This window comes from Bos javanicus, chromosome 11 (genome assembly GCF_032452875.1).
Source record: "Bos javanicus breed banteng chromosome 11, ARS-OSU_banteng_1.0, whole genome shotgun sequence".
NCBI classification, from domain to species: Eukaryota; Metazoa; Chordata; class Mammalia; order Artiodactyla; family Bovidae; genus Bos; species Bos javanicus.
The window spans coordinates 5,006,427-5,022,542 of record NC_083878.1 but is presented as its reverse complement, the minus strand read 5'-3'; the positions used below and the strand labels follow the sequence as shown (position 1 = coordinate 5,022,542).

At 41.9% G+C, this 16,116-nt stretch overlaps 1 protein-coding gene across 6 annotated transcripts in view; it reads left to right on the top strand.

Moving 5' to 3' along the window:
- Window positions 1-16,116, top strand: part of AFF3 (ALF transcription elongation factor 3) — a 635,458-nt gene that overhangs the window by 454,202 nt on the left and 165,140 nt on the right. For 4 of the 6 annotated variants that reach the window (XM_061431670.1, XM_061431669.1, XM_061431665.1 and 1 more), the window contains one exon: window positions 4,043-4,096. The exons of the other annotated variants lie outside the window; for them this stretch is intronic. In XM_061431670.1, coding sequence (XP_061287654.1) covers window positions 4,043-4,096 — 54 coding nt within the window. The remainder of the gene's footprint in view (window positions 1-4,042; window positions 4,097-16,116) is intronic. 6 annotated transcript variants of the gene reach the window in all.

The following is a 16,116-nucleotide window of genomic DNA, read 5'->3' as shown; positions in this document are numbered from 1 at the left end:
ATCATAAAAGAAAATTCTTCCACCAAACTAGCAAGTCCGATCCCATCTCCTGTTTGGTTCCCCTGGACTCATGCTTTCTGTTTTCTCTATACCTGGATTCCATCCAAGCGTATCTCTCAAGGTGTCAGCTAGGTCAGGGTTTCTCAAGCTTTTTTTTTTTTTTTTGTAATTTAATTGTGATAAAATACACATAACATAAAATTTACCACTTTAAGCATCTTGAAGTGTACAGTTCAGAAGCATTAAGTACATTCACATTTCTGTGGCTACCATCACCACCAAGTATTCCCAGAGGTCTTCGTCTTCCAGAACTGAAACTCTGTTCTCATTAATACCAAATTAATAAATTGCCGTAGCCAATATCTCTGTGTTTCCTCTTCCCTCTAGCCCATGCCAACCACTACTCCACTTTCTGTCTCTATAATTTTGACTACTCTAGGGACCTCACAGAAGTGGAATCAGACAGTATTTGTCCTTTCACGTCTGACTTATTTCACTTTGCATAGTGTCTTCAAGGTTCATCCATGTTACACCATGTGTCAGAATTTCCTTCCTCTTGAAAAAGGCATTTTCCTTCTCTTTAAAACTGAATAATATTCCATCATGTGTACAGACATTTTATTTATTCATCAATAGTCACTTAAAGTACATCTACCCTTTTGGCTGTTGTGAATTACACTGCTATGAACATGAGTATACAAAAATCCCTTCCTGCTTCCATTCTTTGGAGTACATACACATCTCAAAAAAAAAAAAAAAAAAATTTCGAACACAAACTACTCAGTCAGCCATGCAGCACAGCCTATGAGTGTGTATGTTTCAAACAAAAGTGTCACAAAACATTACCCACCATGACACTGACGTTTTCTATTCTTAGTATTTTTTTTTTTAGTGCAAGTCAAACCACACAGATTGATTTGTGTCAACCCAGGTTCACAAAACACAGTAAAGGTTACTGACCAACAAACGAGATATTATTAATAACTTGTGCCAAGGGAGTGAGGGAAGAAAAGGAAATGACGAGCAGGGCCCCTGCCGTGTTTGCAGCCCAGGCTTGGTCACTGGTGAGGATGACCTCTTCCAGCCTCCTTACAGGAAGAGAGGAAGCTCCTCCTTCCCATTTTACAGGTGAGGAAACCAGGGCTTGTCTAAAGATCTGCCTCCAAGGAGTCTGTCTGCTGTGGGGCCTCTCTCCAGCCCACCCTGCCCAACAGGCTAGTTTATAGGGAGCCCTGCAGGACTCTCCTTGGAGAACCCAAGGCATTATATTAGAGCCAAAGAAAGCTTTGACTCAAGGGAGTGACAACTCAGAAAATTTCAGGACCCATTCACAGCCTCGCGGAACATGTATTTGGGGTGAATGCTGAACAGGAAGGGTTATTTTTCACCAACCTCTAACTCCACCAGAGAAGCAACTACTTCTTTTACTCGATGATTAAGGTGGACAGTCTGTGGAAGTGAGTTTGGCAGCTTTGCAATGAGCTCTTTCAGTCCAAAGAGACATTCATTAGTAAACTGGAGCTCCTCTGTATTCAGTGTGGTTGTAGCAGATGGCAATATTTTTCTGAGTCACTCTGGCCAAGGGAGACTGCGGTAAATCAATAAATATTACCATATGTATTGATGGCAGTACGTAATCAATAAATATTGCCTGACATTAACAGACTGATTATGCTTCATCCAAATGTTTTCTTTCATAAAGCTGCTTCACATTCTTGTGTTGAAGCCCGGCCCAGCATTTAGAACATAATACTTATTCAGTAAAAGATTATTAGTGTGAGTAAATGAATAAATGCAGGGTAACAGAGAGGCTGGTTTGAATACATCTGCTGTGTATTTCGTATATCTTCTTTCAGAAATACTATTAGCTTGATTTGCTCTTTCTTTTCTGTGGATTTTAATTAAATGTAAATCTGCAAACTGCAGAGCTTGTATATTTACAAACTGAGTTTTCCCCATCCCTCCCACCCCCAGATCACAGATTCTCTTTGCACTCCCATGCCTCTCTCTAATGCTGGTCCCTTTCAGGCAGCCTGGTACCAAAATGATACTCTCCGTGCATTCAATGTCTACTTTGTGCCAAGCCCTCTGCCGGACACGCTGTCTTATTTCAGTCTCATAACAGTCCAGTGATGTTACTACATCTCATACTGCAGATGGGAAAGGCAAGGTCTCAGCAAGTCAGACCTCCCAAGCTGGCAATGACCAGCTTGGGACCAAGAGCTGAGGTCCCTGTTGGAGGCACTGCTTTAGGTCAGCTGCAGACAGCTCATGAAGTAGTATAGGAAGGAAGGAATCCTGTTTCTGAGCAAAAGGCTGGCATCTCCCTAAAAGCCCTGACCATCTGCTCTCCCACCATAAAGTTTAGAGGGTTGTAGCCCACAGAGCCTGGGAGGAGGCTTACGGGAGGAGTCAGGAGGAAGCCTGGTCATGAGTCAAGGTAGTGTTTCTGCACAGTGATGGAGGTCTTGGAAATAGCAGGGGCTGGAGTCTGGAATTCATCTGATAGTCCAAGAAGCTGGCAGACATCAAAGGACAGTTCCCCAGCCCTGGCCCACCTGCTCACCTCAAAGGGCCTTCTGCTGTTGGCAGAGTGTGTCTTGGTAAAGCAGTGTTCACATGATCCCCCTGAAGCATGTAAAATATTTAAGCCTCTGCCCTCGAGTTTCTGCCACAGAGAATTCCATCTCCACTTTGAGCTTCTTAAATGACTGAACAGTCTTCCTGGGTGGCGCTAGTGGTAAAGAATCCACCTGTCAGCGTGGGAGAGGAAAGAGACGCAGGTTCAATCCCTGGGTTGGGAAGATCTCCTGGAGAAGGAAATGGCAACCTACTCCAGTATTCTTGCCTGGAAAATCCCATAGACAGAGGAGCCTGGCGGGCTACAGTCCACGGGGTCATGAAGAGTCAGGCACAACTGAGCGTGCACACACAGACACACACACACATAGAAAGGGACAGGGACTGTAGGAATGATGGACAAGTGACAAAATGTTCACACATATGCACTCATCCTTCTGTGTGAAGAAGGTCATTCCTGCTTTAAAAATGATGGCTCTGTGGGATGGAAAGCATTTCTTTCAAATAGTACCGTGGGGGTATATATATCATGACGAAGAGGTTACAAATACTGAATTCTAACTGTAGACCAGACGTGTGCTAATGCTTTCTAAAACTCGGAGGGTTGTACAATATATACAGTGATGCAGGCACAGCTGGCATAAACTGAACACAGGATCACCCTGTAGATGAGTCAGTTCTTTGAATCTTCATAGCAACTCGAGAACATCGACAGCATTAGAATCTCCCTTTTTGTAGATGCAGAACCCAGGCTCGGAGAGCTCACATAGGTAGCGTGTCCCAGCAAGGAAGTTCCCCTACAAGTGCTGGACTTGAAAGCACCCTTTCTTTGACACCGCCTCAGACCACAGAAACATGGGCTGCACTGTAGACCTAGGCACTGCCGGGCTCAGCAGCTGCTCCAAACACGAACAAATGAAGCTCTGCGTCACCAGATGGCGGGAAACCCGGCACCTGGGGACTGCTTCATTTGAGAGTCTGTTTAACGCTAAATTGAGAGGATTGAGTTAGATTAATTGGATTATAGGGATGGGGGAGAGTATTATTCATTTGCTTTTGGAGTTTTGGCAAGTAAGAAAAATTAATAAGCAGGGTGAGACAAGAAAAACAACCAGTAGTTGGGTAGAACTGGTGACTCTACAGCCTTACTTCTTGAAACAGGGTGATGCTACTTTCAGAAGCAGATTACTCTAAAAACAGAGGACTTTTAATGAGTAAATACATAAAATGTCTTTTTTTTTAATTTTGAAAAAATAGATGTTATCCATCTGACCACAAAAACAAAAACATCTTTTTTTCTCATGAGTCACATGTGAAAATGGAGATGGTCTCTTAATTTTGTGAGTTGTGTTTTCCTGCTGACAGTTTTGGCTAGGTCGTATGACTCTCACCCCTTAAATTTATTGAGCATTTACTATGTGCTAGGCACTGTTCTAAGATTTTACTCATATTATTCTCACAGCTCTCTGGGATGGTTATCCCCATTTACAGATAAGGGAAATGATGCACTGAGAGGGTAAGTAATTTGCCCAGAGTCACACAGCTATTGTGTGACAGAGCTGGGATTTCAACTCATTTTGCCGCCTGAGCTCATGCTTTTAACTGCACTTCGCTACAGCCTTCATTTCTGCTGTTAGACTGCAGATTATTTCCAAATACTGAATATGACTGTGTCTGTAAACTAGAGAACAGCACTTCTAAATTGTGTTATACCCCTGGGAGTACTTAGATGTTGGGAAATACACTTGAATTAAGAATTAGCATAATTAAGGGGTTTATCTCATCTTTAAATGTCTGTAGCATATCATTATTTTTATCTTCCCCTCAGAATGTCCAAGAGGTGATCATTTCATTACATTTTGAAGTACATTTGAATTCTTCTTCTTCTTTTTTTAATCATACCATTACAAATCAGCCTCAGAGTCAGAACAGCAGAATTCAGTGCCTTTGAAAGCATTAAATACGAGGTTCAAATTTGGAAGAAAAGTGAGCCATTAAAACGCAAGTGTTTGTATGGTATCTGTTGCTTGGACTAAGATCGCATGTTGCCTGAGGGACCAATTTCACACGTTCTGGATTCGGGTGATACTGGGTCAGCCCTGGAACTCTGAGTGGACTTCTTCAGTATCAGGATGTGGTACCCTCTGTGGATCTTTTATTCAAATTGGATTGATCAAAAATAACCTGAAGCAGTGCCGTGGAGAATGCGGTACCTAGACCAAAGGCATTCAGAAGGACAGGAGTGGAAATGTCTCTTCTGCCAGGAGTTGTAAATGGAAGTCTTTGTTGTTTCATGTCCCTCTGTTTCACCTCTAAACTAGGATTGCCAGATGAAATACAAGACACCCAGTTCCATTTGAGTTTCAGATGAATAAGGGATAGTTTATGAGTGTAAGTATGTCTCACGCAGTATTTGAGACATGTGTACCACGTGCTTAGCCGCTCAGTCCTGTCCGACTCTTTGCGACCCCATGGACTGTAGCCCACCAGGCTCCTCTGTCCATGGGGATTCTCCAGGCAAGAGTACTGGAGTGGGTTGCCATTCCCTTCTCCAGGGGATCTTCCCAACCTAGAGACTGAACCCAGGTCTCCTGCATTGCAGCAGAATCTTTACCATCTGAACCACCAGGGAAGCACAAGAATACTGGAGTCGATAGCCTATCCCTTCTCCAGGGTACCTTCCCGACCCAGGAATCGAACCAGGGTCTCCAGGATTGCAGGCGGATTTTCTACCAGCTGAGCTATCAGGAAAGCCCCATTTGAGATATATTTACACTTAAAAAAAAAAAAAAAAAACGGATGGGGGGGCAAATTTTTTACTTGAAATTCAAATTTCACTGGGGATTATGTATTTTTATTTGCTAACTCTAGCAACCCTGCCAAGTCACACATTGACTGTAGGTCCAAGTGAACTCTAATTTAAATATATAATTTATCAAAGAATAGAAGAAAAAGAGGGGAAAGATGGGAGAGAAGAGAGACAGGAGAGAGGTAAAATAGTAGGAGAGAGAGAAAATAAGAATGAATTCAGGCAATCTGCCAAGCAAAATAACTAACATTTTGCAAGAAAGAAATTCTAAAACAGGTCATAAGATGGAAAAAGTCTGTTTCACAGACTCTTTGGGCTGAACATTGGCCAAAAGAAAAAAAAAAAAAAGCAGGCATCCTATTAACATGTGAATACCAAAGCTCATCCAGGAATGGAAACATTTGGAATTTGAAGGTTCTTAGTTTTCAGCTCGGTTAGAATACCCCAATTCTTTATTAATTGCAAGGAGGATTTTGCTTTTTCAGTGAGATGCTTCGGTAATTCTATATCAAAGAAAGCTAACTTCCGTTTATGTAACTAAGATGCGTTTGAAACTTCATCGGTCATGTTTTGCTTGCTTGCTTACGCTGACATGCAAAAAAACTATCAGATGCCAGACACGGAGGAGAATTTACCTGTTTAAAAATCACACAGTTCTGCCGTGAAGCATGAAAAAGGCTTTTTTGTTGTTGTTGTTAAGTGAAAAATATTAACTGACAGCTCAAGTCCAGTTTTTTTTTTTTTTCTTTAATCTCTAACCAGACAAATTACTATAACCAAGAACTCTCTTGCCTTAATCCTGGACACGTCACAGACATGACAGTGTTCTGTAGGAGATGGCTTTTTAACTGTGGATGAGGGAAAATAACCTTTGGAATTTTTAGGATGTTATTACAAGCAAGTTTACTAGTTTTTGACTTACTAAGCCACAGCTGGAGCCAGCCTTCATCGGGGTAAGAGTATTTTCATGCTACTATTATCTTGTTCATATTTCAAGCGTAGGATTATTATGTTGGGGGGAATATGGCCTTTGAGGCATGTACTGTCTGTTGAGAATGCAAATGTGAATGTCCTATAAAAAGAGAGAGAAACTGACAGCTTCCGTCTGTGCCGTAAACTTAAAAGACTCCAACAGATGAGGCATCGGGGCTGTTGGAGCAGGGACTGGATCACACCACCATTTTGGATAAAAGAAAATGTTTCTCTGGGAGGTATTAAAAGGGCTGGGCTTGCAGCCTCTGTCAAAGCCAGACAAGTATGTGTCAGGCTGTCATTTCTGTAGTTCTTATGTATTGTTGCTGCTGCTTTAAAAAAAAAAAATCAACAGAAAAGAGCAAGGATTTTTCAGACCAAATTAATTATGAGTCTACTTGATCAGATTTTCTTTCGAATTAGTGAAATGTGGCTTTTTCTACCACCTTGTCTCTGTTCTGCATCTTACTGTTTTCTTTCATAAGGTTCAGTGTGTGGTTAGTTCAGAGAAAGAGCAATGTTTTTCTATATGCTTTCCCTTAAAGAAGCTGCAAAAACAGTTCCAAAGCCAGTCTCTCTCCAACGAGCAGAGCTGACCTCCCCACCAGCCTGACTGCCTCGGAAATGCATTGACAAGTCGCAAGGAATCACATCAGTCTACCTGCAGTAGCCAGGCTGGGAGCAGGCACTGTTTTGATAGGCAAAATGTCCAAAGGAAATTGTCAGGTGATGTCAGGAACAGAGAAGCAGTCTGATGACTTCAGTATCCTTCCTGACCAGGTTGCTTTTTCAGTCCCATCTCCTCACTGTGGTTCTTAACCAGGGTGCACACCAGATCTCCTGGGGAGCTTTTGGAAATGTCAGTAGCTGTGCTCTGAGGACTCAGCTGCTGCCCCTGTCATTCTGATACACATCTTTGGTTTAAAACATACTTGAGGTCTCAAACCCAGATCGCCATAAGAATCACTGAGGAGGCTTTCCAGTGCAGATTCCTAGGCCTCCTCCACCAGAAATTGTTATTCATTGGGGCTGGGTTTGGGCCTAGGAATCTGCATTTTTTAGGTTTCCCAATTAATGTTACTGATTAGTCGGATTTGGAAACCCCTTAGGCCACAACAGAATGACACAAATTTCAATAGGAGAAGCGTTGTAGGTTAAAAAGAAAAGTGATCATGTGTTCAGAGGCTTTGGGGCAGTGTCCTGTACTTGCTTTGTCTCCACCTAAAATATTCCGCCAGCTTTGCTCCTTCCTGCTTCCTCCTGACCCATTTCCCTTCCGATTCCCTGACCTCCTCTCCTCCCTCTGTCCTTCCGCAGGCCTGGTTCATCCTTTCCTTAGGTACTCTTCCTCCCAGCCTGCAACATTCTGGTATTTTCCCTGCTGCTGCTGCTGCTAAGTCGCTTCAGTCGTGTCCGACTCTGTGCGACCCCAGAGATGGCAGCCCACCAGGCTCCCCCATCCCTGGGATTCTCCAGGCAAGAACACTGGAGTGGGTTGCCATTTCCTTCTCCAATGCATGAAAGTGAAAAGTGAAAGTGAAGTCACTCAGTCGTGTCCGACTCTTCGAGACCCCATGGACTGCAGCCTACCAGGCTCCTCTGTCCATGGGACTTTCCAGGCAAGAGTACTGGAGTGGAATAGCCACACCCATCAAGCGTCACAGCTGCCAGGCTCTCACGCTTGTCCTTTCTGTCCTGTCCTTGGACCTCCCATGGGCCCTCCTTTCTGACTTCCTGTCTTCTGCTTCTGGTTTCTGGCATCTGGACTTGTGTGCCACCATGACCTCTTTGTCCTGGGCCAGACCAGTGGCCCTTTCCCAGCCCCTAACTTTCTTGACGTCTTTGTAGTCTATGACCTGTAGCTTATGCCTGCTTTGAACCATCTACTCTTTGCCGTCCAGCTGCACTCCCTTGATTTGTTTTGTTGTTTCTCTTACCAACATTCAGTCTTTGATCTGTTTCTTTTTCTCAGCAGCCTCCTAACAGTGATGTCATCCATTCCCACATCTTTTACTCTCACCTCTGTCCAGGAGCTCCCAAATCAAGATCCCTAACTCTCATGTCTTCCTCGAGCTCCTAACCAGTCTTTCCAGCCAGTCACCGAGACCTCAAACTCTTATGTGTTCAGAACCTCACATTGCTCTCCATTCCACCCCATCCCCCAGATCTTTCTCTTTCGTTAGTGCTGCCACCCAGAGTCAAAACCATGGGCTCGATCTCCTTCCTTAGCTCCAGAGCCCAGTCACTTGCTGTATCCTTTCACGTTCTAATCCCACAGCTTCTCCTGCGTATAATAATTCTATTCCTTTACGTCTCTGTAGCCATACCTTTGTTCAGGCCTTCCCTGCTTCATTCCCAGCCCTCTATAGAAGCCTGGTCTTCCTGCTACCAGTTTCTTCATTCCAACTATATGATTATAAAGTACCTTTCTGATCATGCCAAAATGTGACTTAGCCAAGGATTAGCACACTGACCTGGGAACATAATACATTCCATGATCTAGAACTGTGTACTTTGTTCTACTAACTGGATGATTTAGGGGCTCGAAAAGCAATAAAGGGCAAGAAACATGATTAGTTGCTTGTTGGTTTTAAGGTGGCTGTCCATGGGGTCTCACAGAGTCAGACACAACTGAAGCGACTTAGCATAAAAACAAATCCTAAAAGTGGAGTGGCTGTTCATGGTGGGGTCCACAACTTCTGAGACCAGTACTTTATTTTACCCAATTATAGCCACAGGTATGATATGCTATGCTAAGTCACTTCAGTCATGTCCAACTCTGTGCAACCCCATATACAGCAGCCCACCAGGCTCCCCGTCCCTGGGATTCTCCAGGCAAGAACACTGGAGTGGGCTGCCATTTCCTTCTCCAATGCATGAAAGTGAAAAGTGAAAGTGAAGTCGCTCAGTCGTGTCCTACTCTTAGCGACCCCATGGACTGCAGCCCACCAGGCTCCTCCATCCATGGGATTTTCCAAGCAAGAGTACTGGAGTGGGGTGCCATTGCCTTCTCCGCACAGGTATGATACTATATATTGATTCTGACCATCTGCCTAGAGCTTTTATCATAACATCTGAGATCTGAGCTATAGTGGATGGTTATATTCTTATGTTTCTTTAAACTGCAAACCCAGTGCCTATACAAATGTTATTGGTACAGGAATGGCTTGAGACCTCAAGGTGACACCTTAAGGTCAGGAACCACAGGGCCTCATATTTTGGACCCAGACTTCTAAAGCTGTATGCTGGTCCCGAGGTAAACTGTAGGATAAAGGGACATAAAATGGAGGTAAAATTTCTATACTTCAAAGTGGATGCCAGTAGACTGATAAGTTATCTATGTGTATGGCACTACCTAAAGTAACCCCTAAGGAAACTATACAAAGTACCATATTAAAAAACACTATGAATAAAGCAAAATGATCTGAGAAATGTACTAGTAAGCCATATGAAGAGGAAAAAAAGAGGAATAGGAAGCAAAAGGAAAAAACAGTGAATAATGGACAATATAGCAGAATTACGCCCTAACATTGTCAATAATCACACTAGATGTGAGTGGTCTAAATACAGAAACTAAATAATAGAGATTGGTAGAGTTGATTTTTTTAATGACCCAATTATTTACTGTTCACAAGAAACTCACATCAAACATAATGACATAGGTAGCTTGAAAGTAAAAATATCAGAAAATACATCATGTAAAAATTAATTTAAAAAATCAAGAGTGGCTATATTAATATTAAAAAGTAGATTTTATAGCAAATAAAATTACTAGGGACAAATAGGGAAATTACATAAAGATAAAAGAGTCAACCCACTAAGAAGATATACCAATTGGAAATATGTATGGAGAAATAACAGCACTTCAAAATACATGAAGCAAAAATTGATAGATTTGAAAAAATAGATAGACAAATCCATAATTATAGTTAAGGATTTAACCCTACTTTAAGCAATTAATAGACTACTAGACAGGATATAGATGAACTGAACCAAACCATCAAACAATAGGATCTAATTGATATTGATAGAACACTTTACCCAGCAACAGTAGGATACACAGTCTCCCATGGAACATTCATGAAGATAAGCCTTATTCTGGTACATAAAAAAAATCTTTAACAAATTAAAAAGAATTGAAATCATAGTGTGTTCTCTCACCATAACAGAGTCAAACTAAAAGTCAGTAATGGAAAGACAACAGGAAAATTTCCAAACACTTGGAAATTAAACAGTACACTTCTTAATAACCCATAGGTCAAAAGGAAATTTCAAAAGAAATTTTTAATATACATAGAAAGAAAAATTACAACATACACCCCAAAAAAAAGACAGCATATCAAAATTTGTAGGATACAGCTAAAACAACACCAATATGTAAATTTACAGCATTAAATGGACTTCCCTAGATATCATATTGAAAAGCAGAGACATTACTTTGCCAACAAAGGTCCATCTAGTCAAGGCTATGGTTTCTCCAGTGGTCATGTATGGATGCGAGAGTTGGACTGTGAAGAAAGCTGAGCACCGAAGAATTGATGCTTTTGAACTGTGGTGTTGGAGAAGACTCTTGAGAGTCCCTTGGACTGCAAGGAGATCCAACCAGTCCATTCTGAAGGAGATCAGCCCTGGGTGTTCTTTGGAAGGAATGATACTAGAGCTGAAACTCCAGTACTTTAGCCACCTCATGCGAAGAGTTGACTCATTGGAAAAGACTCTGATGCTGGGAGGGATTGGGGGCAGGAGGAGAAGGGGACGACAGAGGATGAGATGGCTGGATGGCATCACCGACTTGATGGACGTGAATTTGAGTGAACTCCAGGAGTTGGGGATGGACAAGGAGGCCTGGCGTGCTGCAATTCATGGGGTTGCAAAGAGCTGGACATGACTGAACTGAACTGAACTAAACTTGTGGTTCAGCTGGTAAAGAATCCTCCTGCAATACAGAAGACCTGGGTTTGATCCCTGGGTTGGGAAGATCCCCTAGAGAAGGGAAAGGCTACCCACTCCAGTATTCTGCCCTGGAGAATTGCATGGACTGTATAGTCCATGGGGTCACAAAAGAACTGGACATGATTAAACAACTTTCACTTACACTTCAGTTTCACAGCACTAAATGCTTATGTTAGAATTGAGTAAAGATCTGAAATCAATTATCTAAATTCTACTTTGAGAAACTCAAAAAGCCAAGACAAGCAGAAGAAAGGAAATAATACATCTAGGAGCAGAAATCAATGAAATCGAAAACAGGAAAACAATAGAGAATTGTTTAATTCTCTAATTTCTCTAAATTCTCTAATTTTTATAGAGAAAATTAATAAGCAAAAAGCTGGTTCTTTGAATAAATTTTAAAAATTCCAGCATGATTGAAGAGAAAAAATAAAACACAAACAACCAATATCAAGAGTGAATTGGAAGTATCACTATAGACCCTACAGATGTCAAAAGGATAGGATAATCCTATGAACATTCTACAGACATAAATTTGATGATTTATGTGAAATGGACCAATTCTTGGAAACAACAGATAATCAAAACTCAGCCAAGTTGAAATACTTAACCAGAATGAAGTGAAGTCACTCAGTCGTGTCCAACTCTTTGCAACCCCATGGACATAGTCCATGGAATTCTCCAGGCCAGAATACTGGAGTGGGTAGCCTTTCCCTTCTCCAGGGGATCTTCCCAACCCAGGGATTGAACAGAAGAGCCCTGTAACTATTTAAGAAATTTGTTGTTTAAAATTTGCTTCCCCCGTGAAAAAAAAAAACCTCCAGGCTCTGATGGATACACTGCAGAATTTTACCATATATTTAAAGAAGAGTTAACCCAGAGGGAGTGTAGGGGAGGAAGGAGGGAGGAGGGTTCAGGATGGGGAACGTGGGTATACCTGTGGCGGATTCATTTCGATATTTGGCAAAACTAATACAATATTGTAAAGTTTAAAAATAAAATTAAAAAAAAAAAAGAAGAGTTAACATTAATTTTATATATGCTCCCAGAAAAAGAAAAAGGAGGGATCACTTCCCAAATCATATGAGGCCATTTCCCTGATGCCAAAGCTAGGCAAAGACAAAACAAAAATGAAAATAACAGACCAATATCTCCCATGAACTAGACATTTAAAAAAAGGTTTTAGAAAATGTTAACTTAAATCTTACATTGTATAGAAAGACCATGCTCATGACCAGCAAGACTGGTTCAGTATTCAAAAATCAACCAGTGTAATCAACTATCTGCTAAGTCACTTCAGTCGTGTCCGACTCTGTGTGACCCCGTAGACAGCAGCCCACCAGGCTCCCCCATCCCTGGGATTCTCCAGGCAAAAACACTGGAGTGGGTTGCCATTTCTTTCTCCAATGCATGAAAGTGAAAAGTGAAAGTGAAGCCGCTCAGTCGTGTCCGACTCTTAGCAACCCCGTGGACTGCAGCCCACCAGGCTCCTCTCATGGGATTTTCCAGGCAAGAGTACTGGAGTGGGTTGCCATTGCCTTCTCCGTAATCAACTATAGCAACAGGCTAAAGAAGAAAAGGCATATGATCATGTCAGTTGATGTAGAAAAAAACATTTGAGGAAATTTAACACCCATGCATTATAAAAGTTCTCAGTACTCGAAGGGAACTTCCCCAACCTTGCAAAGAACATCTGCAAGCCACAGCTAACATCATACTTAATAGTGAAAGAGTAGGTGCTGTCCCTCTAAGGTTGACAGCAAGATAAGGGTGTTTACTGTCACCACTCTGATTCAGTATCATACTGGAAATTCTAGCCACTGAAATATGGCAAGAAAAATAAGTATAAGACATATATTGCAAAAGAAGAGGTAAAACTGTGTCTATTTGAAGACAACATGCTTGTCTATATAGAAAATCCCAAAGAACCTATCAAGTAGAACTAATGAACAAGTTCTACAATATTACAGGATAGAAGATCAACACACAAAAATCAATTAGGTTGCTGTATGCTGACAACAACTAGGAACCAAATTAAAATATACAGTACTATTTACAGTTGCTTCAAAGAAAATGAAATGCTAAGTGTAATTCCAACAAAACATGTAGAAGGGCTCTATGATGGACATTCTAAAATGTTGATGCCTAAATGTCTAAAACATTCTCATGTTGTCTACTAACATGTCTATCAGAACCATGAGGTATTCTCTTCTAGCAGAAGATTGCTAACTCTGATCTGTAGTAAGCCTTGGAAATTGCTGGGTAAATGTGTAAAAGATTAAGTGCTCAAATGGATAAAAATTACTGGCAGCATGGATACTGATAAAGTTTTCCACTGTCTCAGTATCAAAAGCTCAAGAATGCCAGATTCCCCAAGTAAGCCAGGGTGCTTGGATTGTTTTTCATGAAAGCAGCTAGCCAGGATCAACACCCTTGGAGTAGAGCTTGAGGTGGAATTTCCAAATCCTGTAAACATTATGGTGACAGCCACCCAGCACCCCAGTGCTGGAGAGCCCAAGGCGTGAGTCACAGGCTGACTCTTGGACAGTCAGCAGGGAAGAGATGCCCAGGCTGGCCCCAGCACTCCATCATTAGTGGTGTCAGGAGACACGTAGCCATGGGATGGGGAAATGAGCTTTAAAAAAAATAAATAATAAGCTGCTAAAATAATAGTCCAAAGGCAAAGAGGAGAGGTTCCTGGCTAGAGATTGTTGTTGCTTAGATTAGATGAGTTTTCAAACTGGAAAGAAGTTTAGAGATGGTCTGGTTCTTGGAACTTTGGGTTAGGTTCAGAAACAACATAGCATTGCCCAGTCCTACAGATGATACATACTTGGAATTCTATTTTGAACAGGCTGGGAATATACAGAGAAGTTTTAGAGGAAAAAAATCATACATAGAATGTTAGCGATGAGACCTTGTCAAACAGGCAGTAGATATATTGATGGCATGCAAATTCATAGTCAGGTTTACTACTGCATTTATGTTAATATGTTAATATTAACATAATATTTATTATGTTAATAAAATAATGTCTTCCAAAGCACTTTATCACATTTTCTTCAGCAACAACCTATAAAGAAGATTGGGAATTGGGTTCTTTATTCCCATTGTAAAGAAGCCACAAGGAAGTTTATGGCTAAATAATTAACATCAGAACCAGGAGGAGAATTCAGATCCTCAAATCTACCAGTCATCAGCTCTGAACATGTGGCAGAGCTGCCAAACCCTGAAAACAGTTATCAGGACTTGGATCCTTACTAGGACCTGTTTTTTTCTCTTATTTTCATCCCAAGGACCTTTCTTTCAGAACAGAATGCCTTGCTTATGTAAAACAAAAGCAGCCTTTACAGTAGAAGTATGTCCGGAAGTGTAACTCATCATCTTGGCCATTGCTCTTTCTTACCACATTTTCCTTGTAGACCTGAAATTTCCACATTTTCTTTCTCTGTAAAGACTCTGGGCTCTTAACAGTTGGTCTTTGAGTTGGAGAGTCTATTTCAAGGTAGAATATCCACAATTCCAAACACACACACACACACACGACTCCCACTCCCAGGTCAGGGATGGGCAGAAGGCCATCTCGTGCCACAGACAGGTCTGCTCAGCTGCATGTGCGGCAGGACCCCACGTGGCACTAAGAATTCGCAGATCCGCAGGAACCTGACCTGAACTCTTGTGAAACGTGCCCCTCACCCGCTTTCCCCTCCTTCTTCCAGTCTCTACTTAAAAAGAGCCGGGTGGGCTTTATTTCCTGGAGGTGGGAAGGAAAATTGAGTTGAGAGACCTAACACCTTCAAGTCTCCACGACAGGGCAGGGATCTCAGAAGAAATAGACGGTGGAAGAGAAGAGCAAAGAGAGCAGAGAGGCTGGCCGCCTCCCTCTCCGTGGCCGTCAGTAATCCCACCAGAACATAGAAATTACACGCTGTGTCATACCATGCTCAGACCTTCCGTTAGTCCAAGCTCTGGGCTTCCAGAGACCACGTGTGTGGTGCGTAAGGGAGAACAGTGTAGAAGAGTAACAAGCAAACTTGATTCTCTTTCTTTTGTAGAAAACAAAGTGGGGGTAGATATAACTGCATGTTGCTGGCACTCCCCTGGATTATGCAATGCATAATACCTTTCCTGTGGAACGCAGCTTAAGTTTAAATGACAGCAGCACACGATACACTTGGCGTGTAATTGCTCACTATTTGGCCGTGATGCAGTCATTTTAGCTTCCTGTGTATAAACCACCTGAGACTCGATGCTGTTAAATGACGGGATGCTGGTAGGAGGACCTTGGAGGTTGGTGTGATGTTAATGAAATTTTTTATAGTTCTTCTGAGAAAGTGAGATTTTAGGTGATCATATGTCAAATTGACTTCTCAGGCAATCCATTTCAGAATTTTATCCACACCCCTCACTACAAAAAACAATCAGTTTTGTTTAAATGGGCTTGGATGGCTCACTACTGGGGTGGGTGCAGGGGGCACCAGGCTGTGAGGAGTGGGTGCCTCCATGGCGGGGCTAAGTTCTGGATGACTCATGTTTAGTGAGTGCCTTGTTGGCATGGTTTGGGCTGTCCCCACACACATAAGTCATCTTTTCAGAGATTCTGGAGAGTTCTTTAGCCAGAGAAAAATGACCCTGTGATGTTTATTTTTGCAGATACTTTATTTTGGCTTCTTCATCAGCTCCCTTATTTTATGGCATTCAAGTGTGGATAAGTTTCATGGAGTCTCAGGATTAATCATTACAAACGAAATCCAATCTCTGACCAGTAAAAACAAGTCAAAATGTAGGGCTGTATTGTTAGTGTG